Consider the following 18,680-nt stretch of genomic DNA (forward strand, 5'->3'; position numbering starts at 1 on the left):
CGGAAACATCTATAATCAATAAATAAATTAGCATTGTTTAACAACGTATGTGCTAACCAGCTTAACTATATCTTATGTGCTAACCACAGTAACCTATACAACCACCATTAGCTTATATTAAAATTATATTTGCATAAAGTTCGTGTGTAGGAATATGCGATGTGGTAATTTAAATTAGAGCAATTACAGTAAATAGTATATCCCTGTTGTTACAACGTATAGGTTTTAGTTATAAAACCAGTTCTTTGTAGAGTTAGCGCAGGTTTCGTGCTACTAAGGTCTACTTATAGGCATGACTATACACCCGTAGGCCTATATGTTGTTTTATAAACTAATATAACCATACGGGTAGAGCAGTATGAATAACGTACAAGATCCTATTTGACGACAAAATAATTTTAACTCTATTTATTAAACAGAATAAGAAACAACCTTTGATCTATATAGGAAATCTTAAAATGTTCAATCGTAAAATTGTACTCATTATGGTGTGTATTATTATTTGCTTGACTACTATGAATGTATATATTTTACAACTAAAACCACTGGAATCGGCACAAGTTTATCCACTGCCGAGTATGGAACTGCTTTTTAGACACATAAAAGAAGTTTACCCAAAAGATTCTTCGTTTTATGGACTTGCGTATCGAAATTTATATGGGCAACCAATTAGTGTTTTGTACAAGAACAAATTACCACAGCAAAACCTTGAAGACTGGAAAGTTTATTTTCCGGAACTTACGGCTTCTTTAAACAAGTTCAATCAACGAAAGCAGCAGAACGCGAAGTTCAGTTTGAATACTTTTAGTAACTCTAGGGTTGTTATTGTCAATAAAAAAACAGAATACAAAACTGGGGATGTATTAAAGGCTCGAATTGATGCTTATGATTGGAAAGAAAACAAAGCGTCTTTTGGTGGTGACTGGTTTGTGGCAAGATTGGTATATGGTAATGTACCGGCACATCCTGATGGCATTGCTGGTGTAATAACAGATCACCAAAATGGTACCTACAGTATTAAAGTACCGCTGTTGATTCCGGGCGAAGCACGACTTGAAGTGAAACTCATGATACCGCTTGAAGGAATTGCTGAATACGTAAGATGTACATCGTTGCGAAAGTATATTGGAGTCCAATACATCGCCGTCTTTGAAACGGAAGAAAGGACAGAATGCAACGTGGATTTTAGTTTTTCTAAGTAAGTGTTTGTCACAGAAATAAAAAAGAGTAGAACGCGCAACTTTCCAAAACCGTGATATATTCTTTTTTCTATTCACGTGACCGCCAACTCCGTCCCCATTTCGCTTGGTCTCCATTGTAAAAGATAGGCGCATGGTAGTTTTAGGCGGTTTTAGCTGTTTATTTCAAAAACTACACCGACTATTCAAGTTTATTAGGCCAGTTTAGTTATTTGGTAGGTTAACGCCTACAGTTTATCACTTTTTAGGAAATGAAATTACTTTATAATTTTTATTAAAAACCTTTAAACAAACGGTTTGTTAAATATATATATATATTAGAAAATAGTTGTTTTACCCTATTACTTTAAATCAAGTCAAAAAAACGAAGAAAAACTACTTAAAACGCCATCGAATCAATGACAACAATAGTAAACGGAAACAACCCGTAAAAGAGGGAGAGTGTATCGTGCTCTCTCCTTTGCCGACATTGGAGATGCGCGTTCTACTTTTTTTATTTCTGTGGTGTTTGTGTATTGTGTACAAATGTGTTTGTTATCTAATAAGGAGAACTGAATTCAATTTGTATAATTGGTGTACAGACTTCTCCTTTAAGAATAATTAAGAGTTATTCCTTTATTTCAGTTTCACAGACGACCAGTTATGCGACTATAGCAACCCACGCAACCAGGAGCCTTGGTTTTGCATTAAACCACCGTCGGGAAAATGCTCCAAAATAACCAATGTTTTTTATCGTGGTGGGAATTCGGTGTTAGATTTTGGAAAGAAAAGCTGCGATGAACAATTTATTAATAAACTAGGTTGTAGTAACACTATAGAAGGTTCTGGAATACATGTTACAGTGAAATTGAGTAAACAGTTGCCTGCATTACCTGCATGCAATACTATGTCTATAAATGGTATGGGGCTGCCGAAACCTAACGGATATTTCTTGAACGGTGCATGGAAATCAAGATTTTGTGACAACAATCTTAAATCAATTGATCGTGCTAGACCGTGTTTTGAAAACAAGGACATATATTTTCTAGGCGATTCAACATCACGACAATATTATTACTGGCTAGCTGCGAGATTACACCTGAAATCGTACGGAAAATCGAACCAGCACGTTTGGCAAGAACCTCAGACATTTGGTACAAAAACTTTTCGGTTTTATTACCGAGGTCATGGCCCGCCCTTGCAGAACCCAGGTCCACAAGATACAAGACCTTACGTGACCGATATGTTAGATGAAATAACCCCCGGTTCACAAGAAGTGGTGGTTATATTAAACATTGGAATGCACATCACATATTTTGAACCCTCTTTCTTCATTCATCGAATGCGGGGAATCAAGAAAGCTATGTTACGACTCAACCAACGACGATCCAACGTTCGCTACATATATCGCAGCCATCGAGTAGTCGATGTCGATTACGGCAGAAATTTTGGGTGGTTGACTTATCGTTATGGGGTTCTTACTCGAGAGATATTTAAGAACGTTAAAAATTTCTTTTATTTTGATGTATGGGATCTGTCTTCTGTTTGGCCGCTTAACGGTATACATCCATCGGGAGAATACTTAAATCAGGAGGTAACTTATCTGATCAATTTTATCTGTAACGGAATAAAAACGTAATGCACCTTAAACTAACACGTATAGTTCAAAAACACAGATATGTTTTCCGCAAAGGTGTTGAATTGTAATTAAAATGTGTTTAAGTTTTGATTTATATTGTGGTAAAATTTAATTTCACTTTAACCCAGTTTATTTTTACAACGTAAAGTCATATAGGAGAATGGGGAATATGGGACACCATTTTATTTTCTTGTCGCATCTGGTAGTAAACAAAGAACATTTAAATATTTACAAAACACACATCCTTGAAACTTTTATAGGCCGTTGGTATCATTGTTTTAAACACGATCAGGGTGTTTGGATAATGTGTTTGGTTACACCTTTCCCCGTCCTACTATATATATTTAACACGTTTTAATAAAAGTAACAGTATACAATGGGTAAACTTTCAATAGTGGTGTTACGTGTAATGTGCAAATACAGTATACTTTATCTTATTTGATGTGTTGTGCAACTATAAAAAAAATGAAACGGAAACAGTAGAAAATTTTAGTTTGATACTTTCCAAACGGGATTGAGTTCGCAATCTGTATGGAAAAATATTTTGCCGTGCGTCATCCCCGACGAGTGCTCTGTACCGTGTACGGGGTTTTTCGCATATATATATTACTAAACAGTAGTAGAACACTAATACTCAGCTCCTATTAATAAAATATTTGTGCATCGCTAGGTAAAAATCTAACACAGATATTACTGTCTATATGTTTCTAAATAGCGCTTACACTGATAGGCCAACAAGCCACCGACTGGCCACTTTACAGACTGTTGAACAAGCGCTGGGAATTGAAAGGTGTGAATATGAATAAGATAGAAAATCCGCTCAGTGATTAACAGGTTCAACCGATGACGAATTAAAAGCACTTCTATTACTTTTGATCAGAGTCTGTATATAAACATATTTATACAGCGACTCTGCTTTTGATAATAACTTGTTTCATCGTTATTTAAAACACTAATAACGACTTTGCCTTTTAAAAATAAGTCAACTACCTATGGGTACAAAAAACAGTGATCAACAGTACTGTTCATTTTCCTTTTTTAAACCGTTACTTGCGTGCCTGATTCGTGTCGAAAATACCTACGAGACAGTACCTCTACCGCCACCTAGTGAAGTTTCATTCAGCACACATTTGTAAAAGGAAAGCGTCGTGAGAATATGGAGTTGCTAAAGTGTTGAACAATCGTGATTGCATTTTAATTGGTTGTGTACTGATATTTGCTGGTGTTGTATTAACAATAAAGTTTGGTCAGCTTTGTAACAGCACATTTTTATGTATGTTAAACTGCCAGCCGAGACTGCGTTTTCTAAAACCGCCGCGAGAATAATAATTTAAAACGTAAAGTGGAGCTGTTTGCTCAAAAAGTATGGTAACCAATGTTATTAGTGTTTGGTATTCAAAATAGTTTTAAAGTTGTGTTTGACTATTGTAGTGGCTTATGTTGTTTGATGTTTTGGACCCTCACTGGTATTTCTGGAAAACCTATCGTTTAAATGCTTTAATTGAATTAATAAGCTGATCTTACTACAATTTCACAAATTATTGGAACATTTGTGCTTGTATAGACATCTGTTCTCCTACCTATTCAATGCATTATATGCTGAGTTAGAATAAATACCCTTATAAATGATACAATATATTTTGTCCAACATTTTTGGATTTTTAAAAATTCTGCTTACAGGTCATTTAGAATCAATACTGTTGTTTTAAACCTTTTTTATAAACTAGTGTAACCCAGTGGAATCTGTCCAAAAAAATTTGTGTGCGCAAAGGCAATATTTACAATCCCGATTATGTGTTACATTTCCACTGTATGCATATTTAGCTAGATATTCAAATTTCGCCTATTTTCTTCACAAAAAAAGGAAAAAATATTTTGTCACAGGCATTTTGAACTTGTGTTGAGTTTGGCAGATTCCTACTACATAGGCCCAAAATGTGTTTTGAAAATTTTAAACAAGTTTAAACGAACTTCTGCAATTGCTGGTGTGATAGTTCTTGGGTAAATTTAACGTATATAAATATATAACTTTGTTTCTAATCAGGTAATTATTGTATGAATAGAAACAATCATATTATGTTATACTAAGTTTTCAATGGCTACATCACTGGGGAGAAAATGCCCCTAAGTCGACACCCAGCCCCTCTTCAGGAATCAAAGTGGGAAAAAAAGCATCAGAATCAAGAAAAAAACATTAAGTCCGTAAAGCCATTGGTTGCTTACCAGTCGTTTAGTTCATCTTCTGATTCTGACTCAAAGCCACTAAGGAATAAAGTTGAAAAAGTTGTAAAAACAGTGTCGAAATCTGTGAAGTCCGATCAGCATAAAAGTTCACAGAGAACAGTTACAATCAAATCAAGCGTTATTCCAACTACAAGCAAACGCGAGGTCAAGGTTAAGGTTGAGTCAAAAGAACATAAAAGATCCAAAGATAAGAAAGAGTTTCGTTTTAATTCAAACCACACAAACACATCCAAACAAAGAAAGGAAAAATCTAAGGAGTCGTCAACAAGAAGAAAATCAAGTTCAAGTAAAAGTACTGCAGATCGCAATTTTTCCGATTTTACCTCTGAAAGTGAAGAAAATTGTGACGCAATGGACCGACGCCCACACCACCCCTATGATGCAAGGGGATACCCACCAAGAAGTCCGTTTCGAAGGCACAATGATGGCTGGGGGCGATATGACGGACCCCGTTCACCTCCTCATGGCTACCCACCCAGATATGTACAACGCCCTGCACTTCCTATTATTCGAAGATCTGTGACCCCTCCTCATTCCCCTCGTTATCACTCTCCACCAAGCAGAAGAGAGGTCTACAATGAACCACGATTCATGGACCAAGATCGTAGATTTGACAATCAATCGCCTCACTATGGTCACCCAATGCATTCACCTCGCCAAAAATCCGGGTAATTTTTAAATCAAAAACCATTTTTTTAAGTCAGTGGTTCCTAAAATTTTTGTATGCTTACCTATAATCAATGTATTAAACGTGACGAATGCGTTGGGTTTTTAGCAACGAACTGTTTAATGTCTTGTAAAGTACTACAATTGGCACAATTTTTCTGTTCCATCAACCTGATGTGGATTTTGATTGTTAGCTCATTCACCTTCTAAATACAAGAAATTACAGGGGAAAAATTACCGCAGTTTAAGAATTGCACTTTTAAATAAACAATTCAACAATTTTTGGTAAACATAATTTTTTTTTGTATTTTAGCTTCGGCAGTGGCAACCAGGACATTGATATGCGTCCCGAGACTGCTGCTCTAAATCCTCATATAGATATGTTGCATAATACGTCACTCAACTCGAAACAAAACATCACTGCTCATCCAAGAACAGATGAACGCAAATCAAGAGATAGATTGCCTCAAGGTGAACCAAATTTTTATAATAAACAGTTTTGTTTTACTCACTACGATTGGATTAGCAATTTAAATGCTGCTAGCTGCTATACACCTTATGCAGCCTTTTTTATGTAACTGCCAGAAAGTAATTAAATAGGGGCATGTTAGTACATACTGACAGTATTGCTGAAGTTGGTTTTAATCTACTTTTTATAAAATGCATGTTAAACAGCCTTACTAATGAATTTGTCGTTTAAAAAAAGATGAAAACCAAAGAAAATCTGCAGCTCGGGACAGAAGTAGCTCTCGTTCGCACAGCCGAAGCAAGCATAGAAAACATAAAAAACATAAACGAAGCAGGTTTGCTTAAACTTTTTTGTTTTAATAAAAATGATATAGTACTGTGGGGTAAAATGGGACACCTTTAGCGCATAATATTTTAAACAATTAACAGTGGTTTATGGGAGTCGTGGGGGTTACAGTCTTATAATTATTTGACTGTTTTTTTGTTTACCACTAAATAGGACAAAAAATAGAATAAATAGGTGTCCCATCTTCCCCCACACTACAATTAAAATATCTAATACTGGCCAAATATTTAGTGTTAATGTTAATTTTTTATTGGTATGTTTTAAAAATTCTTAATCAGATCTTCACACCATCGGCATCATTCCAAACGATCCAGGTCAAAAAGGCATTCAAGGTAAAAACTTACAAATCAACTACTTTGGTACAAGGCTGCATTGATGAATGCACATGCTTTCATTTAAATAGTTTTAACAAACAAATTTTTATATTTAAAAAAAAAAATTAACCAACTAATTTTTATTTAAAAAAAAATTTTTTTACCTGACTTTATTTTTTTAGTTCGAATTCTTCAGCAGAAAGCACGGATAGCAACAACGATGATCAGCATTCTGATAGCTCTCAGACAACCGTAAGTACAAAGTTGCTTTTAGCTATGCTTTATAAGATGTGATTGGTATTTTTAATTAAGGATGTGCCAAGCCATACCAGAGTTCAAAGTTGTGTGGTGTAAATTTTTTTATAAAGCTTGGCGTTTAGGTAAAAAAGGTGCATATGCGATTTTTATAGGCCAACAAGCCACCGATTTAGGTAAAAAAGGTGCATACGCGATTTTTATAATACTACTTTTACATTTTGCAACACTGGGATTAACGAAGTGCGTCATTCAGTCACAGGACTAGTACATTCCTACGTCACAGTCACAGAGCACGTAGTAAAAAAAGGATAGCGCTAGAGATCACTGTTTGAGGACGAGTATCTACGCCTATACTGGACCAATTTGAATAAGCAAAATATTTTTGGAATCAATAAAACGGTCGTTTTTTTAATTTACTACAAAAAATTAAAGTAACGTGGGGTGTGTTTACGCACCTTAATTAGTGATGTTCATGTACGGTACAGTACAGAATGTGTTTTATGCAATTTCAATTATTGGCGCTTCACTGAACACGAATGATTTCTGATGCATGTTTCTTCTGGATGATGTCATTAGGGCTTGGGCCAGTTTAAAGTTAAAGTATTATACAAACCCGAGTTTTTAAGAATTCAGGACATTCCTATCATTTACATTTGTCTCTAAACAGAGATCATCGCAAAAGTCGAAAACAGAAGCACTGACTTCAAATCTTATGACGGTGAAAGACTTGGCAGCTCAACTTAGCGAAAATCGTAAAAAGCTTAAAGAAGGTAATATTCACTTAGCTATTTTGAAGGTGAATGTATTGGAATTTTATTAAATGTCACTTCAGGTTGAACCATTTTGACCAAACTGCTGAAATATTTATTTTATCTTTTGTTCAGAACGGCAACAAAATTAGATTCTATTCCAAACCAAAATATTCTGTCTAATTTTTTTAATGCAAATCAGTTTATAATGTGAATTAAAAAATGTTATCCTATTCTAAACAAAAAAAAAGTGTCTGATTACTTAATGCAGATTAGTTCGTATTGTGAATTTATGGTTAAAATACTCCTAGTCCTGTAAAATTGCTTGGTTTACATATATGGTCACTTTTAAAATTTAAGATTTGCTAATTTTGTAACTGTCATTTTTTCCTTAAAGAAGAAGAAAAAAGTCATCGGAAAAGAAAACACAAGCATCATAAACGAAGAAAGGATAAGAAAAGAAAAACAAGTCGCAAACGAAAAGCTGAAAGCAGCGAGAGTCACAGTGAAGTTGAGAATGAAGTAAGTTGAATAAAAATCAAACGTTTTAATCTGATTTATTTTGTTTGTTACACAAGTGGCATCTAAAATCGCAGTTAAATCATATGCTTGAAACTATTTGGTAATGATTCGGTTGATTATTTTAATCATATTTAAAGGGTAAATGAGCTACAAATCAAAATTCACATCAGTTGACGGGACAGAAAAAATGTGCCAATTGTAGTACTTTACAAGACATTGAACAAGTTGTTGCTAAAAGCTAGCGCGTTTGTCGCATTAAATATAACTGTTGTAATCTCCAATATATAAAACCAGATTTTTATGAAAAATGAAACAATTATTTAGATACATTCTGTTCCACTTCCATCCGAAGCTACTTTAACGCACAACGAGCAAAATACGAGCATCAACCAACAAGTTCTGGTTACTGTAAGCAGCAACGAGGTCCCTCAAGCACAAGGATAATAATAATAACTTTATTTGTCTCTTCAATTAAGGTAAAGAATATTTAAAAATATTTTATTCGAAATGACACGATATAACGATAAAAACAACAGTTGTTAAGGTAATAATAATAACTTTATTTGACCCTACGATTACGGTAGCGAAGATTTAAAAGTATTTTATTTAAAAAGACAGAATATAGCGGCAAAACAACAGTTGTTAAAACACACTTACAGTTAAAAACATATTTACATTTAGTTGGAAGAAAATAAGCGTGGTTAAAACACATAAAAAATGTGTGCTCTGTAATATAATATGATGTATGTATCAGTTGTTATAAATTTAATTATTAAACCTATGTTGCAGATAATGAATGGAAATCTCCTATCCAAACCCCACCTCTTCCAAACGATTTACTTGCAGTTGCGATGGTATTTTGTTTTCTTGTTGTTAGTTACTAGATAGTACCCGGCGCTGTGGCAAAGTGGTTAAGGCACTTAACAGCAATTGCTCCAACCCAGTGGTCATTATTAGTTTGTCCAAATTATCAGCCATACATAAAAATTGAAAAAATCCCCCAAAAAATAATCGCCCACAAAGTAACATACATGGTAACTTGTAAGCTGGCACGAGGTGCATGAACAGAACACCCGTGTTATAACGACTGTCGTTTCCAGCCACGCAAGGATAAAGTAAGTTACTTACATATTAAACTAATAAAACTTTTTTAAGGATGCGCACACCAAGGACGTTGACCATCGTGTGGCAATGCAACACGCACAGTCAATCAAGTTTGAAGAAATGGCTTCGAAAGTTAATTCTTCAGGTAAATATTCACTTAATAGTCATTTTTTGTTAAAGAGTGAGTTAAAATTAAGTTTCTTCATTTTAATGGTTACATATATGCATCTAAATCCTTTTTGTCAATTTCTTTCAGTTTGTACTTTTCTCGAATCAAAATGTGTCGTTGCTTAATAAAGAACCATGCTGTTTTTCACTGAATGAAATAACAATATTTAAATGATAACGCACATATCTGCATCTAAATCCTTTAGTCTGTTCTTTCAGTTGTATTTTTCTTAAATCAAAATGTGTCCCACTCTTAATTATTACACCGTTTAGTTTTTTATAACAAAATAGAGTAAAAGTGTTTAAAAGACAATACATGATGAAAATATTTATATATTTTAAACCACTGTTCACTGTATCAATTAATGATGTTATAATTAACACACAAATTATCTGCCATTTTTTACAGTGAAAGATGAAATATCGTCAGCGCTCGAATCTTCTGCATTTCCCAACAGATTGGTCGAACCGGATCCTCCAGCCGACCAATCAGCAACGAGCGATCTACAACCAACCAATGATAAAAAACCGTGAGTAAAAACTTAAAATTATTCAGCTGAAATTACAAAACAAAACGCTAAGTATTTCTGTATGCATCGTTTTTTAAAAACCTTTTTTTGTATTTCTGGATTCATCCTTTTTAATTTTATATTAAAACCGCATACCAATTAAAAACCAAAATTTGTACATGGATAGAAATGCTCAAATAGGTCATTTTCTTATACCAGCGTTATAAATTTACATGTTTTTTCTTTTTTTTAAATTTTGGTAGTGCCTTTAGAATACGTTTGAGCATATTTATGAATATACAAGTTTTGAATTTTCATTGCATTCCTCTTAAAAGTAATAATACCATTAAGAAATATAATTAAAAAGTATAGATAGGCTACTTCTTTTATCTTTAGCATTTGGTGGTGCTTTTAGATCATATTTAAGCATATCTATCTTGATACAAGTTTTGATTTTTCGTTTGATGCCCCCTTTTTTCGGTAATTTGCCCTTTTTTATTAGTGTGTCCTGAAACTAATAATACTTAAGAAATATTTGAAAATTGTCAGAGTAAAAGAAGATGTAGTTCCAACAAAGAAAGGATTACATGATCTTCCTCTTCCTCCGATCCTTCCATCTTTATCAACAACTGATGATGAACCTGCGCACACACCCCCACACAGCGATAAGGATCAAGTAAAGAAGAAAAGGCCAAAGTAAGTTTAAAAAACATTTGTGAGTTGAAATTGTTTGCTTGCCAATCACAAAACAGAACACCCAGTATTTTTCGATGTATTATTTTAGATTTATATTGGAGCTTTGGATTTATATTGGAGATTTATATTATATTTATAAGGAGCATACCAACAAAAAATTAGAATTTGTATATATATAAAGCTACTAAATGTAGTCTAAAGGGACTACCAAAGTTCAAAAAGGAAAGAAACCACAAAAAATAAACCAAAAATCGTTGTTGCTAAAACAAAACTGTTTTTTTGGTGACTTTAATGTCAAACATAAAAAATTCCAAATTATCAGACATTCATAATAAAAAAAATCACCCAAAATACCCACTCAGAAAGTAACATATATTGTAACCTGTAAGCTGGCACGAGGTGTATGAAACAGAACACTCGTGTTATAACGACTGTAGTTTACCGGCCGCCTGTCAAGTTACATTTATTCATTTTTAGAATATGCGGACCAAGAACAAGGGAAGTTGTTCAAACTGAGAATGACTGGGGTTCAATGTGTGTAGATGAATATGCATTCATATCTATCACTGGTGAAGGAACGTTTGGTCAAGTTTATAAAGCAAGAGATAAACATACGGATGAAATATGTGCGCTTAAAAAGGTTTGTTCAAGAAAATGAAAATTTAAATTTTCATTATAACAAAAATGGTCACTTAATGATGGAGTGCAAAGTAATGTGCATATAAATGTGACTAGCAGCGGGCAAATTTGATTTTATTGAGGAGGGTTGCTAATCCAGTTTATTCATATCTAAACCACATAGGTAAAGAGTGCATATTTTTGCCATGTTGGCAATTGGCAGATTTTGACTCCCAAAATATCAGTGATTTTACTGCATAGCTGTTTGCATCGTCGCCTGCAGCCATGCAGGATGTATTTTACAAAATAATACAAACTGATACATTGATTAACTGCTGTATAAGGCATTAAACTGGAGAATAAAAATTCTGTCTTTTTTGTTGTAACATGACATGGTATTTCTAGCTGTTGACTGAACCTTCACAATGACCAATTTTTTTAGAAGGCCAACTAAAAATTCAGTCGTTTTTTTTTACGATTAGTCGGCTGACTAAATTTTTGTGCATTACTTATTATAGAGGTTACTCGGTCAAAAACGACAGACTAAAATTTCGTGCGACTAAAAAATCAGATGAATTGAGGTGGCGACAAGTTTAGTCGATAGCTGAAAATGTCACCCATAGTTTGCAAAATGGTAGCTTAATTTTTTCTTTATGAATTTTAGTAAATAACTGGTAATATGCCGCAGGTTCGATTGGACAACGAAAGGGAAGGTTTTCCGATCACTGCTGTTCGGGAAATCAAAATTCTTCGTCAGTTACAACATCGGAACATTGTTTGTTTAAAAGATGTTTTGACTGACAAGTCAGATGCAACTGACTTCAGGAAGGAAAAAGGTAAAAAACAATATTTTTCTTAAGATATCATATATTTATGTGTGTAAAAATAATAGGTATACTAATTAAATTACATATAGCTTTTTTTACATTGACAATATTAGTCCGCGCCGTGGCAAAGTGGTGAGCGCACCTGCCTGTAACCCAAAGGTAATGGGTTCAAGGCCAGATGCTGCCACAATTGTGGGCATTCGTGTTCTCGGGCAAGACACTTAACAGTCACTTATGGGCTGTCTAAATTATCCGCCATATGTAAAAAACATTATTAAAATGGTATCATAAGCGGGCACGAGGTGCATGAAACAGAACACCCGTGTTTAACGACCGTTATTTTCCGGCCATGCGTTGATAAAGTAATATACATCTATAATTGACCAATCTGATCATAGAATGTGCATTCTATCTTGTGTTTGAATACATGGACCATGACTTGATGGGGTTGCTGGAATCGGGGATGGTTCATTTTAATGAAAACCACATCAAATCCTTTATGAAGCAGCTACTGGATGGACTTAATCATTGTCATAAGAAAGGGTTTCTACACAGGTGTGTACAAGAGCTTGTATTTTAGTCACATCAATTTAAAGCCAATATTATCTAAATAATTTTAAAGACAATAATTATAAAAAAAATGTTAAACTAATAATTTCCTTATAAAGTGAACGCCAATAGTTTCTAAATAAATTCAAAGACAACAATTTTAAAAAAATTATAATAATTTTTAGATAAATTTAAACACAATAATTTTCTAAATAAATTTAAAGACAATAATTTTTAAATAAATTTAAAGGCCATAATTTATAAAAAGATTAAAGACAAAATTTAAAAAGAAATTCGAAGTAGTAAAAAATCTCAGTGAATACTAAAGTAACCCATTGGTAATTCTGTTAAACAGAGACATCAAATGTTCAAATATTCTGTTGAACAATAAAGGAGAAATCAAACTTGCAGATTTTGGATTAGCAAGGTTTTTCAACAAAGATGAACAGTGAGTACCACTTATCATATAACTAGTTAACTTTGTTATATATAGTTGGATGGGACACGGTTTCATTCCATATCCTTGTTTTTGTTATGTATTGATAAGTGGGACACCGTTTTATTCTATTTTTCCGTCCCATTTGGTAGCAAACAAAGAACACTCAAAAAATTATAAAACCGCATCCTCACAACTCCCATACACTGTTGGTAATTGTTTAAAACACGATCAGGATATTTGGATATTATGTGCTAAAGGTTTCCTGTTTTTCCCCACCCTACTATATATAATAAAAGTTGTTTGCTGTTCTATTGACAACATTACTTTCAAAGTTTGATTTCTTTTTTTATCCAATCGTATTTACAGACGTCCGTACACAAATCGTGTGATCACGTTATGGTATCGACCGCCTGAACTTTTACTTGGTGAGGAGATGTACACGCCGTCTATTGATATTTGGAGTTGTGGGTAAGTCAAAACCAACGGTTCCCAAACTTTTCTAAAAATTTTCAACTTTTTGCAAATATTTTGATATTTCGCGGCCCTATAAAAATCAAAGTATGCTATAAAAAAATGCAAAAACCACACCAATGAAAGAGCTTTTTTTGTCTGATCGCAATCATTGCTGTACATTGCGGACCCTTTGAAACTGCTGTATGGACCCCAGTTGGTCCGCGTACTGATGGTCTAAACATTATGAATAAACTTACTGTAAATTTATTGGCACTAATGAAAAGGGTTAGTCTAACCAACTTACAAAAGCTTACTGTAAATTTATTAGCGCTAGTAAAAAACACCGGTACCTTATAGATTAGGCTGGTGGAAAGTGTCAGAGGTTGGTAATTGGGGTTAGTTCTTAGTTAAGGTATATACAGGTTTATGGTTACTTTAATGGTTAGTAGATAACTTAGATGAGGATTCTTTACTAGCACTAGTTGGGTAATATATATATATCAATGAATTTTTAGTTTTTCAAATTTTAATTAATGGTAAGTCCTGGTTTAGTTATGTAATACTAATAACACAAATTATACAATATTACAAAAAATGTATTTTCACCATCAATTACTTTTTATAGTAGTTGTAGCAAAAAATAGCATTTTGAATCTTTGTTTCATTGTTCCAGGTGTATTTTGGCGGAGCTTTTCACCAAGAAACCATTGTTTCAAGCTGATCGTGAGCTTGCACAGCTTGAATGTATAAGTCGTGTATGCGGTTCCCCATGCCCTGCAGTATGGCCTGATGTTATTAAACTTCCACATTTTCATACAATGAAACCAAAGAGACAACACAGAAGGAAATTGAGGGAAGATTTCAGTTAGTAAGTGATTTTTTGTTTGGAAATTTCATCTTGTAGGCTATACAGTAAGGAGGGGGAAGATGGAACACCTATTTATCGTCCCATTCAGTAGTAAACGCAAAACATTTAAACAATTATAAAATCGTATTCTCACGATTTCAATAAACCGTTGTTAATTGTTTAAAACAAGATCAGGATATTTAGATATTATGTGCTAAAGTTGTCCAGTCTTCCCCCACCCTTCTATACAAAATATTTTTTAGCAGTTTAAGTTTTAAATACTCAGCTAATAAGCAGTTTAAATTTTAAAAATAATCAGTTTAAATTTTAAATACTCAGCTTAAAATATTTATTTGTTTATTTATTCTAATCCAGCTTACCCACGCTTGCTATTGATCTACTCGACCAAATGTTAACGTTGGATCCAAGCAAACGTTTCACGGCTGAAGAAGCGCTTAACTGCCCCTGGCTCAAAAATGTTGACACCAAAAATATGACGATGCCTGAGTAAGTGTGGTTGTTTTAATTTTTGCTTGTTAAATTTTGTTTTAAATAATTTTTTTTGCTTGTTAGTTTTTTTTTTATTAAATTTCTGCTTGTTTAATTATGTTTTTAATTGGGTTTTTGCTTGTTAGAATTTTTTTTTTAATATTTTTTGCTTGTTAGAATGCAAATTTTTACAACACTTGCATTCCAGTTTTCCTCATTGGCAAGATTGCCACGAAATGTGGAGCAAAAAGAGACGAAAAGAGATGAGAGAAACCGCTCGGTTGGCTGAGGGGAAATCGGCAACAAATGATAAAAAACCTGCAGTGGTAAGTTGAAAAATATAATTTTTCACACTAAAAAATTATGATATATATATTTGAAGTTGTCTGGTGTAATCAGTTTTCTTAATATTTTATTTTGTGTTGATAAAAACCTGCAGTGGTAAGTTAAAAAAATCTTTTTTTACTTAAAAAAAATATGATCAATTTTAAGTTGTGGTGTAATCAGCCTTAAGTGTAGTAGGGTGGGGAAAGACGGGACACCTTTAGCAAATAATATCCAAATATCCTGATCTTGTTTTAAATAAATACCAACAATCTATCGGAGTTGTGGTTATGATTTTATAATTTTTTAAATGTTCTTTGTTTACTACCAAATGGGACAAGAAAATAGAATACAAAGGTTTCCTATCTCTCCCACCCCCCCCTACTATATATTTTATTTTGTTTCACCCATTAGAAAAAAGACACCGACCTACGTTCAAATAAAAGTAGCGACACATCCAACAACAGTAGCAGCCAGCCTGAAGCATCTTCGGTGAGTAACAACTTATATAACTTTAATATTGTTTATCCGGGTTCAAAGCTCGATGCTGCTACCATTGTGGTTGTGTGTTCTTGGGCAAGACACTTAACAGAAATTGTTTTTTTGACATGTCTAAATTGCCTGCCATAGATTCCGAAAAAGTAATACCTCACTTTCTAAGTTATATACAATATACATGTAACTTGTAAACAGGCACGAAGTGTATGAACTATGAACCAAAACGCTTGTGTTATAACAACTGTTAAATTCGTTTTTTACCACCAATATGTTAAAGGCTGCTAGATGTATCACATTTATATAATATGTGTATATAGTAGAGTGGGGGAAGATGGGACACTTTAGTACACAATATCCAAATATCCTGATCGTATTTTAAACAATTTCCAACGCTCTATAGGAGTCATGAGGATGCGGTTTTATAATTCTTTGAATTTTCTTCATTTACTATCAAATGGGACGAGAAAAAGGAATGAATCTTCCCCCACCCTACTATATATATATATCCGAGATTGTTTGGTTCAAAAATTTTAACTAATGATAATTTTCATTCAATCACCACTATATGTTACAGGCTGCTAGTGCTGACAACAAGTCCAGTGAACAAGACGCATTGGTTCGACTGATGCAAGAAAAGCCAGATATGAACCTTGCCCAACTTGCAAAAGCATGGAAGATGCCAATAGATGAAGAAAGCGTCAAACTGTTGTCATCTGTTAATATTAAAGTCCTATTTGCTGCTCTTAGTAAAAAGAATGTAAAAGATACATCATCAGAAGGTAAAAGTTGTTTTTAATTTACTTATTCTCTATTATAATTATGCACTTATATATTATAATAAAAATTTCTTCTATATAATAATAATAATTTCTTGAATAGTTACACATAGTTTTGCTTTACTTGGCTTACAGCAGAAAAAAACTGTAAAATAGAACCCAAGAAAACAGTATACATTTTAATGGTATTCCTAAATATTTTTTTTGTTGATAATTTGGTTTCAGGCTTGACTGGTCTATTGGATCAGCTCCAGAAAACGCTTGGAAATGCTGTGAAAAATTCTGCCAAAGGTAAACACGGAAAACCCTTTCTGTATTAAATAGAAATTTTAAGTATAATTTGTTTAGTACATTTAGTTTTATTCAGGTAAATTTATATGTTCTATTCTATGTGGGTGAGAAACCTGCCGTGTGGCACACCATTGGTCCTAGGATTTAGGCCAGGATTGGCCTGTTACCTCATAAAAATCTATGTGTTACTTAAAAATTTCAATTTTAATTTCTTATTACCTATCTATTTCTATAGCAGGCCCTGCTGTGGAACATTTTGTAAAAATGGTATTAGTCCCATAACTTTTGTTGATTACCAATGAATCTGTAATGTAAAAAAAATTGTAAGTGTAATTTTCGCAAACAGACCCAGAGCTTCAAAATGTGTTTTAGCCCTTAAAAGTTTTAGAATTTCTTCAATCTTCATATGGTTTATAATACTATGTTTTTTCCCTAAAACCAAATCTATTTTTTGATCATTAACAATAAAATGACTTTAGAAGAACCACCAACTCAACAAGTTAATGTTGCACCTCTACCATCACGACCAGGATTGCAAGGTCCTTCATCTCATGAAACATCTGGCAAGTTTTACTTTTAGAGTTAAATAATAGGGTCTTAGCTTTATTTTTACAATTTCATTCTCACTTTATGCAAGGTTTTATGACTAAAAGGTGTTTAATATTACAAAAACTGTCATTTATCAAACTTGTAATATAGTGGGGGAAGATGGGCCACATTTTGCACATTACATCCAAATATACTAATCGTGTTTTATACAATTATTGTTCTTTGTTTACTACCAAATGGGATAGGAAAATAGAATAAAAAAGTGTCCCATCTTCCCCCGCCCTACTATAAATTAATAAATTTTATAATTTGGCAGAAAGATCTGTCATAGCTTCAAGTCAAGGAAAACATAAAAGAACAACAAAGGATGGTGAACGTAGGACAGAGGTGCAAAAGAATGATCATGGACATAAAACAAATGAAATACATGACAAGTTTAAAGTTGAAAATCATAATCCACACCACCATCATTCGTCCAGGGCAGGAAATTTGAATCAGAGTTCACATTCTTCCAATGAAATGAAACATCCTAGTGCCTCGTACCAATCTGCTGAAAGAAGGAGTGAAAAGAGAGATTCTCGTTCTGACAAACAATTTTTCTACTCCAACGGCCGACATAATAGTTAAGGCATTCCATTTGTGTACCGGTCAGTAATGCGTTCATGAAACGTGATGAGGCCTTGCTAGTAATCTTAATTTGTATGCCAGTTCTTTCTCAATTTGTGTTAGAACAAATACAACTTTCGCCAACAAGTTGCAGATTTCTGTTTTTAACTGTATGTTGCAGAAAAGAAATAACATTAAATATCTGTCAGGGGTTAGGAAGAATAAAACTAGCTAATGTAAAGTGTCAACTTCAGGACGTCTTAATTTTAAAATACGAAGTGCCATGGTCTGGTCTGTCGTATGATTCCATGTTAAAACATTGAATAATTAAACCTTAGTCAACACAAAAGATGTTTCCACAAAATGCTAGCTGAAAGTTTTCTACAGTGGTAATATTAATATAAAAACTCAACATTCTGGTTAAAATACTGCAGAAATTGAATAAAAACTAGTTAAATGACAGTATTCCGAAAATTAACGAAATATTTTATTCCGTAAAGTGTTTTTGTACTGTGCCCGTTTTCTACCGACAAAGTGAGAGATGTAAACCTTT

The 18,680-nt window shown here is 33.5% G+C and overlaps 2 protein-coding genes across 4 annotated transcripts; both read left to right on the plus strand.

Moving 5' to 3' along the window:
• The first annotated feature begins 515 nt into the window (after nt 1-515).
• Nucleotides 516-2,817, plus strand: LOC100176809 (NXPE family member 1-like). Its single transcript, XM_002125147.1, has 2 exons — nt 516-1,198; nt 1,824-2,817. The coding sequence occupies exons 1-2, from the start codon at nt 516-518 to the stop codon at nt 2,815-2,817; spliced, it is 1,677 nt and encodes a 558-aa protein (XP_002125183.1).
• Nucleotides 2,818-4,857: 2,040 nt separating this feature from the next.
• LOC100177537 (cyclin-dependent kinase 12) lies at nt 4,858-18,280 on the plus strand. Of its 3 annotated transcripts, none has more exons than XM_002131355.5 (25): nt 4,858-5,729; nt 6,041-6,198; nt 6,434-6,530; nt 6,820-6,873; nt 7,038-7,107; nt 7,781-7,883; nt 8,260-8,384; nt 8,709-8,823; nt 9,174-9,238; nt 9,540-9,633; nt 10,066-10,186; nt 10,715-10,861; nt 11,339-11,501; nt 12,168-12,315; nt 12,705-12,861; nt 13,211-13,303; nt 13,661-13,762; nt 14,421-14,615; nt 14,970-15,101; nt 15,292-15,409; nt 15,822-15,899; nt 16,480-16,684; nt 16,907-16,972; nt 17,452-17,535; nt 17,838-18,280. In XM_002131355.5, the coding sequence occupies exons 1-25, from the start codon at nt 4,936-4,938 to the stop codon at nt 18,146-18,148; spliced, it is 3,795 nt and encodes a 1,264-aa protein (XP_002131391.1). In that variant the 5' UTR covers nt 4,858-4,935; the 3' UTR covers nt 18,149-18,280. The 3 variants fall into 3 exon arrangements, with proteins under 3 accessions (XP_002131391.1, XP_009859712.1, XP_026691934.1); XM_009861410.3 differs by having other exon boundaries at nt 17,455-17,535; XM_026836133.1 differs by having other exon boundaries at nt 8,263-8,384; nt 17,838-18,272.
• Nucleotides 18,281-18,680: the final 400 nt, after the last annotated feature.

This window comes from Ciona intestinalis, chromosome 9, assembly GCF_000224145.3.
Source record: "Ciona intestinalis chromosome 9, KH, whole genome shotgun sequence".
In the NCBI taxonomy this organism is placed as follows: domain Eukaryota; kingdom Metazoa; phylum Chordata; class Ascidiacea; order Phlebobranchia; family Cionidae; genus Ciona; species Ciona intestinalis.